This window comes from Chrysoperla carnea, chromosome 2 (assembly GCF_905475395.1).
Source record: "Chrysoperla carnea chromosome 2, inChrCarn1.1, whole genome shotgun sequence".
NCBI classification, from domain to species: Eukaryota; Metazoa; Arthropoda; class Insecta; order Neuroptera; family Chrysopidae; genus Chrysoperla; species Chrysoperla carnea.
In genome coordinates, this window is record NC_058338.1 from 16,479,024 (window position 1) to 16,493,174 (window position 14,151).

Here is a 14,151-nt window from a genome sequence, read left to right on the forward strand (position 1 = left end):
CTATTTTTCTTTTGTGAAGGCCTGAGACATGAAGAAATAACAAAAACTGATAGTATGAAGATTAATTTATGGACAATATAAAAATTAATTTATAATTTGACATAATTTCAATTTAATTTACTGTTTTAGGTTGCAATGGCTGTACAACGGTTAAAAGAGCGTATATTATTAAAGTACCAAAGAAACTGAAGTGTCCTAATGGTACAAAACTTGCAAGAGGAAAATGTCGAAAAATTGAATAAAAATATTTCAAAACATTTTATACATTTTTTTCAATAAATTTTTGTAAGAAAATTGTTAGTAGTTTTATTTAAAAAAATCTACGATCCGGATTGGTTCTTGAATGGGTATATTCAAAAAAAATACCAATAGATCCTCATTTAAACAATGTGTATATCTAGGTACAAAGAAAGTTAATTTCAAACGTTAATTCAAAAGGGTGGAACCTTATACATTGAGCTTTAACTGTAAGTAATTGTGATTTATGTAATATGCTTTAATTCCAGCAAAATCTAAAGAAATCTAAAAAAACAAGCTACTACCTTGTTCAAGATCTTAGAGGTATTGTTATAGTATTGTAGGTATTTTAATGGTTATTATTGTTTTATTAAACATTACGATTGATAAATTTCAATAGAAATAGACGTTATTGTTTGATTCCAAAGACATTGTTTGTTTTATTTTCAAATAGTCTATTTTAAAGATATTGCTACCCATGTGATTGAAGTTCATATTCATAAATATTTTTGCAATATTGAAAATAACTCTGAAGTTTTTGTTATATTGGAAAGAAGTCTTACACATCAGATTGTGAATCTAAGTTTTCCAATCTCACTAGTATATGAGGTATTCTTTCTATAAGGTGAAAGTAACGTAAGAACTGACACAAGTTTTAAAGAGATAGTATTAATAATTAGCCCATTGTGTCTAAGCAGTAAACCCTGTCAAATCTTTTACGTTTACTATTAACGATTTAGAGAAATTACCCCTCTCAGTATTCTTGGAGAAAATGTATACTTAGCCCAAAACACAAGGAATTCGAATGTAGGTAAGTTGGAAGCAAAATATTAGTACTAAACCATGAATACAAGCCTTTTCAGATTCAAAAACAAAACCCCCTGATGAAATTTGCTGTAAAAAATCTTTTTGTTTAAATCTTTTTATTTCAAATCAATATAAATAGAAAAATGATTTATTAAAAAATATCAATTAGCTTAATTTCGTAAATATAAGTATTTCATATTTTGTAGTTTGTTTCTCGAAGAAAAAAGAAACAAAAATGCAAAGAAATATTTTATTCAGTTTAATATTTTTAATAATTTTAATCAGTCATCAATTATTTGCTGAATATCAGTCATTTGATGAAGCTTTCTATGGTAAAAATAATATTTCGGTAAATAAACAATTGTGGAAATATTCTTATTAATATTATTTTATTATTCTCCTACAATGTAGAAAGTGATTTACGACCAAATGAGGAAGAATTTTATGATGAATCGGATCTATTATCCAATCAACTGGCCGAACCTGATTTTGTGTTGAAAATGCTTCGAGATGTTGCTGGACGTAAGTACCTAAATAATTGCAAATTGTACTCTTGTCAAACGCTTAGAGAGTTTTGAAAAAGAAATTCAAGATTTAATTTTTTTATTATATTTTCCAGTTTTGAAATTAAAAAGAAGACTTTTAGAACTTTTTTTAGAATTTCTATAAAAGAAATCTTTAATCGAAGTAAAATCTATTTTTTAACCGTATTTTATACCAAAATTTTATAACCGTATACCTCGAAAAAGAAAAGCTTTTGAAGAAAAGTGTACATAAACTTTTCTCCTTATGTTTGTGCATAGAATTTTGCTTTAATTTTTTTGCAGGAATTTTTTTTTTTTTTTGTTATTGAAATTTGTTCAATCTATTACTATTTTAAAAACAGATTCTGAACTGATTCTAGATTAAAGTCACTTTTAGATTCATAACACAGTTTACTCCTATCTATTCTTGAATTATATTGTTCGCAGTGAGCCTAATAGGTAACAAAATTTATGAGAAAAAAAATTATGGATAATCTTGTAATAGCCTTTCCGACAAATTATATATTATAAGCTCATAGAGCAGTCTAATTTTACATTAAAATTTTACAGCAATGGATGAAAATTACGATTACCATGAAGATGGTACTAAGACCAAAAAAGAAAGCAATAATGATTATGATGCCTATGGAGGAGGTGAAAGTGCTGTACCAGATTATGGTGAAATTAATAACAATTATAATGATATTGAAAAAGATGCTGGACCAGGACCTGTCGATTATAGTGACCAATTAAATTATTATTAATTATTAAAAATAAATTATGAATAAAAATTATCATAACATATCACCATCTTTATTTTGAATAAAAAAAATAGAGATATTTATATGCCTATAGACATTTGTTTCAAATTTTTACATTATGTGAAAAACTTGAAGAAATTATTGCCCATTTTATGTTTAGATGTTTTATAAACGTTACCTAAAATTTCAAACAAGAATAATTAATTAAAATATGACAATAAACTATTCTAATTTAAGACTAAATGATATTCTTTGAAATGTTTGCCGGAAATTGTGTCGTGGCCTCTTCCTTTTGTGGTATCACAGCGTCTTCCTATTGCAAACGTTGTTCCATTCGATTCAATATTAATATCTTATTATATTTATTGTACCTACACTCCCTTCTTATGATATACCAATTAAAAATTTTAAATAAATATTAAACAGAAATTCAAATTTAACTGTCGTATTTTGTCTATAACTGAGTTTGAACTATTTTTGTCAAAGAACATACCTGTGTTTCGTTATGCTAGTGTTACCTTTGATAATTTATTTTTTACTTTACTCTATAGCATGATTTTTGAAATTTTGAAAACGGAATGGAAATTTGAAAAACGAAAACCTACGTTATCTGCTCAATTTTAGGGGTATGAAAGTATCATATTTAGTTTCTGAATCCATATTCTAAATCACACGTTAGGCATATTTTTTTATTGTTAATTATATTGAAACTAGCTGTGAACTACCCGCTTTGCTGGGAAACATTCCCACTTTTACCCCTCCCCCCATATTCCATATCCTTTTCTAGGTTACTATCTATCACCTAACTAAATTTCATCAAAATCCGTTCAGCCGTTTAGGCATGATAGAGCAAAACTCCCAGCAAAAACCATAAAAAAATCACTAACTCAATTCAGTTTTCTGCCTACTTCCTACCCCCTAAGTACGATGACGTGATCAGTTTGATCTTATATCCGTTTTTAGGTAACCATCTATTACCTTACTAAATTTCATCAAAATCTGTTCAGCCGTTTAGACGCGAAAGAACAAAAGTTCCAACAAAAACGACTAAAAATTACTAACTCAATTTAGTTATCTGCCTACTCCCTACCCCCTAAGAACGATGGCGTGATTATTTATAGCCTATGACCATTTCTAGGTTATCATCTATCACCATACCAAATTTCATCAAAATCCGTTCAGCCGTTTAGGCGTGAAAGAGTAACAGACAGACAGACAGACAGAGTTACTTTCGCATTTATAATATTAGTATGGATATTAAAAGTATTCTCAATGGTCTAGTGATAATGCTGCTCGCTTTTGATGCGGAAAGATGAGGTATGATAGTAAGATGAGGTAAGATATGTATTAAAAATACATAAATTATAGCGAAAATAACATAGTTTCTACCCGATAGAAGAGATCTCACTGTTTTTCACACGCAGACGCCTTCACGGTCAAACACTGGTCAACTTTATTTTTAAAGACCTATAATCGCATATTTTTTGTAACAGATCCTTCTTATTTGGCGCAAATCTGTTTTCCTAGACCCCAATTTTTGGCTTCTGGTTTCAGATATTTTCAGGTGAAAAATTTTTAAAAGAAAGTAGATATTTATCCGGTATTCGCTAAGAGAAATATTTAATATTCACCTTGACAATTTATTTAATAGTACATTTTTTTCTAAATATTAATATATTCTTTGTCTATGGTAAATTTTCATGTTACACATTCTAAAAGATTTTTTGTACACATTTACGTGTCTTGAAAAAACATGACACCATCTTATTTATTAGCAATTGCTACAAAATTTGAAAATAATTGCTTTCAGTTCAACTAAAATAATTAAAACGTTGCACTAATGCGTATTTATTATTTACTACGCAATTAAACAAAATAATTTCTTTTTATTCATAATTAATAATAATATTTAAATAGAATAATATAATATTGCAAAAATAATTCATAATTTTACATAAATATAACTTCTTTTTTTTTAAATATTAAGCTGCACTATTTTAATTTTATTTTAAGTATAAATTTGAGCTTCATTCTGCATTTGAAAAAGGTACATCTGAAACAAAAAAAAAAGATAATTATTATAAAATTCAAATAAGAACATTCCTATAGCAAATCCCCCAAGAAATTCCTTAATTTGTCTATTATGAGAAAGATTTTCCAACAAAAGTTGTTTATTTTTTTATAAGGAACAGTTTTTCCATTTAAATTTTTGTTACCTTTTTAACCGTATACGAGTTGGGTTCCACGAACCCAAGACCCAATTGACCTATGTTGTGTACAAATTTCAACTTTATACCATTTTTAAGCTTATACCAAGCTTAGTATACCTTGATATATTTCATATATACATGGTACAAAAGTTGTGCTTTATAAAAAAATATACAACTTTTGAAGTATTCGTTTGTAAATAGCATTGCTTTTCCCTGAGGATCTAATTTGTGCGAAAAACTTTGGTGTTCATTTTCCCCAAAATTGTATTAGATAGAGAGTTGGAAAATTTGTAGACAAAGCTTCAACTAATGAGTCTTGTGGGGGTTTATTGAAAACAAAAAAAATAAGTTTTCTGGAACATATATTGACAAATTTTGGAAAACTAGATCAAATACGGGCCTGAATGTCGCCATAAATACATTGGTTTTTTAATCTATTAAACAGAATGTTAGCATTCATATTCAAGATTGTTTATATAGGGTATGTGAACAATTAATCCAGTCAATTGTTTTTTGAGCTTTCACTTGTTTTTTGAGTGTTAATGAGAATGTGGATTATAATCTAAAAACAACACTAATTATTGGTCAAAAGGTTATCGAAAAAACTACTACGTTGTTTCTTTTTACAAAAAAATCATGGTGATCTGTCAAATTAAACAAATCAAGGTCGCGACGTTGTATATACAGATTTGTTAATTGCCGTTTGGTAAACAAAAACGGGTCTCTTGTAATGTTGATAGTAGCATGATAAGTTAATTTCTTTGTTGTTTTTCTTTTTGTCTAAATATACAGAGTGTAACAAAAATATAAAGCAGGCTGAGTACTACCTATAATTTAATACTTTCAGAGTTTTTTCCGATTACGTTTTTTCATTGCGCATTTTGTATATCTTTATTTATTTACCATAAAAACGGGTCAAAATTGTTTGATACTTTCAAATTTGATCAGTGATAAGCATGAGATACATTTTTATACAATTTTAAATAAAATGTTTAAAATATGTCAGTATTTAAACTAACGTTTATTATAATTCGTGTGTCTTAAGGCCAGATAGTTTGACTGATGTTTGGAAATTTTGGCATGTTTCCAGGACTATGCAGGGAAAACCACTATTCCTGCTTAAATTCCCGTGATTAACCAGACAGTGCAGCTATTGTGCAATAAAGTATACTGAGTTTTAAGTAGAAAAAGATAGTGTTATTACAGTAAAGTTAAGTAATGCATCTAAGTAAGAGGTATTATAGGTGTTATATGAAATTGTAATAGTGACTTGTATCGTGGCTTATCTGTTTTAGTTCATCTATTCAACTAAGAAACTCCCGCTCTCCAAGCGTCTTACAACTATCTCAACGCATATTGAAGCTTCAACACATGTATATAATACCTCTCACTTAGATTCATTGCTTAACGCATGTACTCTCTCATACTCGTGGTATTTATATGCCTAGATTTAAATCGAACATTCTGTATACTTTAGGTAGTTCATAAACAAGAACGACAGCACACTTAAAACTATTCCTACACATTTAAAACTATTAATAGAGAACTATTTTGAGCCATAGTGTCTAAAATAAGTAGTTAATTCTAACCTCAAAAACAAAACAATCTACATACCATAACGTTGTTGGATTGATTTTGGATCTCAATAAATCTTTCGACATCGTTTACGTCGATCTTTTCGATATCCAGGTTCACATTCTTTTTCTGGCACTTTTATAATATTCCCTTCTAGAGTAACTGTTGTTGTTGGAATCACTTCATCGAATCGTATAAATGTTCGTGTTTTTTCATTATTCTCACAAAAACACCACAAAATTGAGCAAAAAAGTAATATTAATACTAAATATATTTTATTTTTCACCATTATTAATAAAATTTATTTATTTTAAAGTCACATATTTTTGTTTGTATGATAATTTTTTTTTTTTTTAGTTTATACTTTTAAGTATGATCACGTGGTCATATATTACTTAGTTAGTACTTATCTCAGTGAACTGATTATTTAAATTTATTATAATACAGTTATTTTTTAATAGAATTTTGAACATACATTCTTTGTACTGAAAGTAGTTTAAAGTACAAATTATTTTTTATCGATTTGTCCAATATTTCGAAATGTTTTTGTATCCAATTCACCTGTAAAAAAGTGATCAGATTGATTTTTATACGTTTAAATAGCTAAAATATTCTTAATTAATAATGACGCACTAACAAATTTTAATTGATGATTCTAAGTATTAATAAAATCATTTCATGAAGATTTTCCAAGTATATTTGATTAATAAGAACTATAAAAACAAAATCAGTCTTCTCTTATGTAAGACCATGTGTTTAAACTTTGGAAAAACATTGATTTGCATTGATTATACCATTGATTAAAAATGCCCTAATTATACGAAGCTAATGTAACTAAATTCTTAATAGTGGAGTAATTTTGGTGATCGTTTCCAAAAATTTTGACGATCTTAAAATTTATGAACAACTGTTTATGTTTTTCTTTAAAAGATGATTCAATAACTCATAAATAAACGCAAAAGGATATTTAATAAGTAACTAAATTTTTTATCGTTTTTCCACAATCTATGTACAGAATATGTAATGTTTAAATTTATTGTTTGAAGCAACGCATAGATATATTCAAAATATGTTTATTCGTACTAGTATCAAGAAATCCACGACTTTATAGGAATTATTAGACAACATTTAATTTAAAACCCTACTTTTTATAAATAGTTTTACCTTGAAATATTAATAGTATTCTAAATGAGGCCTATGTCTAATAATTAGATACCTATTCGCCCCACATGCGGTTAGGTATCTACCAACCCCACATGTGGAAGGTCAAAACCTGTTTACGTCAGTAAATTCATTAAAATTTTTAATGAATGAATTAAATGCATATATTATATAGAAAATAACATAGTTCCTACGGGGGAGGGGGGTAGTCCAAAGACACTTCTTTTTAAGTATATTTTACGAAATGATTTCATTGTCAAAAGGATAACAAGAGTTCTTACTAGAATTGGTACAATAATATCCGATGGAAGTAATTCACCATCAAACATAATTGACCTTCCAAATTGAAAATATATTTTTTTTAAATTTGTGTCCCCACTACCGTGCTCATACATCCTTTATTAATACTTTTGATTTCCTAACTACTATAAAAATATAAAAAATGCTTTTTATCTACTTGTGAAAATAACACTACAAACAATAGCTAAAATGCGGTTTTTTAAAGAAAACTAATCTCCCAGTTAATACATAATCTATTAAAATTTTTTTCTTTCCCTTTTAAGTCATTTTTTGAGAAATAAAACTTAACGAAAGTTTTCAATATAAAGGTATTAAAAAAAAATTAATACAATTATAAAGATAGGGTCAAATGACACAGGCTAAAATTCCTACAAATCAAAGAAACGTGTTTTAATATCTTACCAAACTAATCGACAATTTCCTTGGGGATCATTTGCATAGCCTTGTTTACAGTGTTCAAAGCGATCATTATATGGAACATCTATCATTGTTGGTTTAGTGTTCACTTCTGCTTCATTTCTATTTTTTGGCGAATCATTACGTTTTGGTACAATAATACCCGATGCTAGAAAATTCTTCACTAAGCGATCACTCACTTCACGATTTCGGAAATTTGGAAAACTATCGACAACACCCGTAATAAATATTAGTAACACGATGAATATAAAAATAATATTAAATAGTTTTAAGTTCACTTTATTTTGTTGATTAAATCGATAAAAAATGAGCATTTTCATTAGGTTATTACATTTAATTGAATAATATTGAATAATATTTAAGAATAATAATTTTGTTTTTTACTACCAAGTAAAATGGATATTTTTAACATTAATTTTATCAGTTTTGATGAACTTCTGTTGAGTATTGAACAAGCTCATAACATTTGGATTCAGATAAATGTATTTCTCTGTAAATATTTATTTTTTAATTTGACCCTCTGTCCCAATAAACAATGATTTTTCCGACCGAAAGCTATAGGAACCTTTGAGGCCATAATTTATATTTTAGAAAAAAATTTCTCATTATGTCACAGGTTAAGCGGGGGAAAGGTCAACGAAATGCTACCTTGTGTGACAACAGGAAGGGGGTCAAAAGCTTTGTTACGTTACATGTTAAAATTTAAAATGTAAACGAAAAATTTATATTTAGCCACAAATAACCCATAAAAACCAAGAGTTTTAACTGTTGTTTTATTTTATTTTAAATTTCATGTACTCTATGACCCCAAAAAAAGTGACCCCACTACAGACCCCAAAAACACAAGAATATTCTTTTTTGGTCCGTTTTGTTGAATATATACACATTTCTGCTGTGTTGTGTCAGTGAAGAGCGAATACCCCCAAGAGGGGGAATTATATCCCCATTCTAACTTCGGAATCGTGATCAGTGACCCAGAAAACCCCCCAGTATACGTTTCTGGCCCATTTTGTTGAATATATTCTAGGTTTTAAAATTTTCAAAAATCACCTCAGAAATGGATTATAATAAATTGACCTATTTGGCCCATGGCAATGGCCAAAGTTTCTGGCAACAAGTTAGATGTAGATTTTAAAATAAGTACCTTCCTGAACATTTAAAAAGAAAAATTGGCCCGATAGGTTGAGGTACAAAAAAATTCTCTTAGAAATGCTAAATTGGCATGACTAAACTGAGGAAATATAATTATGGAAAAAGGTTCTCAATTTTTATATACTTACATTTAAAAAAATAAGTTTATTATCAGAAATTCTAAGAACTTTTTATAAATAAAAGCAAAATGATCTTTTAACCTTTCACAAATTCCTTCTTTGGAAACTGATAAAGCATGTAAAACTATACTGCAAATTTTAAAAAACAGAAAAAAATCTATATGAAATTAAATTTAGTAAGAAAATTAGAAGAATTGTTCAAACATCAGAACAATGTACTCTTTAAACAATCAATTTTTATTACTAACTGTATTAGTGATTTGTTCCTGTGATGTCATTTTAAGTGCACCGAAATATACAAGTGACGAAAATAATGATCAAAGATTGACTGGAAAGGAAGAAGGTACAACCGAAATAGTTCAAGAGGAAATTATTCCAGTTAACAATTCTGGTTTTCCTATAAATACAAACTTCGTTCCCGTATCACCATTGATTTACCAGCCTCCTATGCTACCTTATAACTCATATAATCCATCATTTTTTTACCAACCATATTTTATACCTCCAGCAGTTCTTCCAAATATACCACCAGCGACTATTCCGATTCAACCTTTTCAACCTCCTGTAGAAGCAAATAACATTTATTTGGATTATGATGAAAACAATAATTTAATATCGAATTCTACAATGGGATTTCAACCAGTAACGGATGATGCGGAAAATACTAATTCCCAAAATGATATCCAGAATAATGCTTCCCGATTTAGACCGACAAGCAACAAACAAACGTATGTCACACCTATAAAATCTATTAAGAAACATGGGTACCGTACAACAAATCAGGAATCATATATTGTGGCTGAAACATATATTCGACCTAATGAGAAGCCAAAAACAATAATCAGAGTGTATTATGATCCATCTCAAAACCGAGAAAATATCACGATTGTGGATCCAGATTCGAGTAAAGTTATTGAAATTGAATCAAATGTGGTGAATGAGCATGTTGTAACTAATACGGATAGTGGCGATACTGTTAGTAATCCTACAACCGCTAAACCTGTTGCTACTCTTGGTGGTCAAGCAACTGAATATTCTGCATGGCCTTTTGGACGATGGGTAGCTACTGAAGCTACTACTGAACCTACTACTGAACCTACGACTGAACCTACGACGGAACCTACGACTGAACCTACGACTGAAGAAACATCATTCGAAGAAGTCACACCTGATCAGACAATAAATATTCCAGGAGAAAGCTATGAGGTAACTTTATAATAATTTTTAAACGCGAAGGCATGTAACCAATATGCACAACTTTACGAAATCTAACTAGCTATAGTGATTCTAGATTTCTAGATTTTTTTAAATATATTTACCAAATATAATTTCGTCAATTTGGATCTTATCAATTTTAAAGCATGAAATCTATTTTTTGAAACATGATATGGTGGGTTATAAAACCTTAACTTTCTGTCGCGTAGTAAATAAGCTCCTGAGTCGATGTGGAGCATTTTCTCTCATAGGACATATACATGGCAGAGCGGCCATTTTCGAGATAGAGAGTGGGGGTGAAAATAAAATGAGTAAAAATTGAAAAATTTTTCTACTCCCTACCGACCACACAAATGTTACGCCATGTTAGCAGACATATCACCCCTTCCATTCCCGACTACTCTCAATCAAACCATGCTCCCGTTTTTTGGGCGTTTGGGAGAAGGGAGATGTGGGCTGTAATGTCTGCCATCAGTATGTAACGGTTGTGCAATTTTCAGAGAGCTTTTTCGGTAAGTGGCCGAAAATTTTCTCAATTTGAACCAAATATTTGTCATATAAGAAAAACAGCTCCACATCGACTCAGAAGTTTATTTTCGCGACAGATCGTCGGACGTTCAACCACCAATAAAAATTTACCTAAAACTATTTTGCTATTTTCAAACTCGTTTCTAATTTACACTAGCTGACAAGACACTAAAGTTTATCCCTTTCTGATTGATAAACCATTCTAACATCATAGCGCGTAACTTGGGTCACAACCAATAATGTCGTAAAAAAAAAACTTTCTTAGAACACCTGCATTAAAAAATTTTTAAAAGTCTAATCAAAACACACTATTCTCTAGGACGTGACAAGGAAATCAACAAATGACGCTAGTAATGAAGAAGATGAAGCAGATGAAAACGAAGAAGATGACGATGAAGAAGCTAGCGATGAAGAAGCTTACGATGAAGTTCAAAGGGACGATTATCATACCATTGTTCCCAAATCAACATTAAAAAAGAAAATCAATGATAAAAAGTATGAGCGAATCCCAAAAAAATGGTTAAATCTTCCGACAACTGAACGAGTAGTTTCATCCACCTCTACCGAAACTGTTCCCATTTGGTTACGAAAATCATATACTACACCAAAAATATTTGCATTTAATTATGCGACAATACCTACAACGGCTGGAAACATTGTTGGAAATATCCGACCCAAAACAAATGATTTCAATCGTGGTTGGTTTTCATGGAAACAACCAGTTGCCAGCTATAATCCAACATCATGGAATGTGGAAACAACTACTCAAGGGTTAAGATTCGCTTTCTTCCGTTGAAAATATTATTTTTTTCAAGTTTGATGAAATTATTACATATGATTAGATATACTCATGATAAATACTCAATCATTATTTACTAATATTACAGTTTAAAATAGTTTTAAAAATTTATAAAATATTTATTTTTTTACAAATCGACAAAATAAAAATTTTACGATATTTCTCTCTTTACCTATACGAACGAAACAGAACAAAGATAATTTTTGTGCCTGAAAATTCTATGATGAGTTTCCACAGGACCTCTTCATTCAAAAATCGTTGGGATCATTTGAATCAAATCAGTGGATTGGAACAAATTGTTCCAATTTGAAAAGAACAAATTATTCTTTTATGTAAAAGTTGACCAAGCAAGTAAAAATATGTGTTTGATTTTAAGGTAGTTTAGCCATTCAAGTTCATAAAAACATTCATATACGTTCACTGTTTATTATGTTTACATAAGATTACTGATTAACAAACTCAACTGCATATTTACAAGTTACCTTTTTTGTTTGTCTTTTCAACTAATCTAATCTAATAATAATCTCTAAATTTTCCTAATTCTTTGCTTCATTAGATCATTCCAGAAAACATATTTTTAGACATACACAAACTCTCTTTTTTTATACTTTATTGGCTCGTTGCAAGTTAATTATGTGCACTTAAATTATAAATATCTTGTTTTATAATCGATAAAAATAATTGATAAATTATTTTCGCCTGGATTAACACTCTTTCATCAAATTCTTAAAAACAGTGGGTACACGGCCAAACTACCTTAAGAAGTGGGGTTTTTGCTTACATATATGCTATTTTTTTATAAGAAATGTTCAGCTTCAATTCGGTATCAACCCTTAGAACTTAAAATTACCTACTAACAAAATTATATATTTTGTCTAAAGTTTTCCACGTATGGTCTTTTATATTCAAACGGTTATTCATCATAGTTTGAGACATTTCTAATTTTTATATAAATCAATTTACTTTAAAAAATTTTAAAACACTGCTTATTTTTAAACGGAAATAACGAACCTTTGAAGCATTAGATATAAAAATATTTTTTTTATTTATTATAAAGAAAAAACATTGATAAACAATAATTTTTAAAATAATCTAATTCATCATAAATTTTATTAAGCAATTTGATAAAATATGAACTTCAATTTGACCGCATTTCATCACTTTTTAGTAAAATTGATTTTTACGTCAATTCAGCATTCCATGAACCAAATTTCATTTCTAACCAATATAATTACGTTATATATTTACATCTTTAAAATTTATTTTATCTGCAATTAAAATAGTTTAATATAAGAAATGTTAACCAAATTAAAATACATTTAATTCTTACCAATTAATTTAGTACTGAGTTTGAAATGCTCGGCAACGATGTCTATAATCCATAAAATAACCAGGTGCACATTTTTCACCACGTCTAGGCTTATAAACACTTCGTTGGGGTACATTCATAGCTGGCATAGCAAATGATACTCCGATAGTAATTATAATTAGAACAAAATAAATTATGTAACCGATTGCATTCATTATTTCACATTAATGACTTTATTTGATCAAAGTATGAGAGAGAAAAAATCAATTTATATATGTACGTAAGTACTTATTTATATAAAAAAAAATTAAATACAGAACTGGACTTAATTTCTACAGGAATATTTGACCTCATTAGATTGTATCATTAAATCACGAACATAACACGACTTGGAGTCTTAAATTTCCTGAAATATTGTTGGTTTGCGCCCCTGAGTGCTCGATAAAAAGATTGTAAATCTCTTGGAAGCTCTTTGAAACTATATATACATTTAAACCAAAAAATTCCTCGCATTTTGGTGACAGATAGAGTTTGATGAATGGGAATACAATAAAAAAAGTTTACGTCTCTAACGTGGGTCCAACATGAAAATATTAGGACTTTTCTGTCGAGAAAGCTTCGTTTGCAAACACCTCCAAAACTACTGGGAAAAAATTATATAAAAAATTACCGTACAAAATCGTTACACCTATCATAAAATTTTCTGAATCCTAATTATAATTTTCATTACTAAATACAACCCCCGTATTTCGAAAATTTCTTAGTGGAAATGGTAAACTGATCACGATAGATATTAATTCATTAGCTTTATTTTTAATGAAATTATAAGCATTTGTGGTTTTCCGTTCCAATTAAGAAATAATAATATGGTTAAATTATGAAAAAAGGTGATATCACTTGGAATAATTCGCAATAATTGTTTACATATCTTTTGTTCAGTTAGAATTGGCTGTTTATACCGATTATTTTAGGAGAAAAACCTAAAATTCTACACTGAATTTCAAACAAAAATGTCTCTTTTATAGCATTACTCAGGA

General features: G+C 28.9%; 2 protein-coding genes across 2 annotated transcripts; both read left to right on the forward strand.

The window, feature by feature from the left end:
- Positions 1 to 1,279: 1,279 nt before the first annotated feature.
- On the forward strand, positions 1,280 to 2,368 carry LOC123293571. Its single transcript, XM_044874436.1, has 3 exons — positions 1,280 to 1,376; positions 1,456 to 1,566; positions 2,139 to 2,368. Exons 1-3 carry the CDS (start codon positions 1,280 to 1,282, stop codon positions 2,330 to 2,332), a joined length of 402 nt encoding a protein of 133 aa, XP_044730371.1. The 3' UTR covers positions 2,333 to 2,368.
- A 7,050-nt stretch (positions 2,369 to 9,418) lies between these two features.
- LOC123292168 lies at positions 9,419 to 11,912 on the forward strand. Its single transcript, XM_044872728.1, has 2 exons — positions 9,419 to 10,469; positions 11,326 to 11,912. The coding sequence occupies exons 1-2, from the start codon at positions 9,477 to 9,479 to the stop codon at positions 11,800 to 11,802; spliced, it is 1,470 nt and encodes a 489-aa protein (XP_044728663.1). The 5' UTR covers positions 9,419 to 9,476; the 3' UTR covers positions 11,803 to 11,912.
- Positions 11,913 to 14,151: the final 2,239 nt, after the last annotated feature.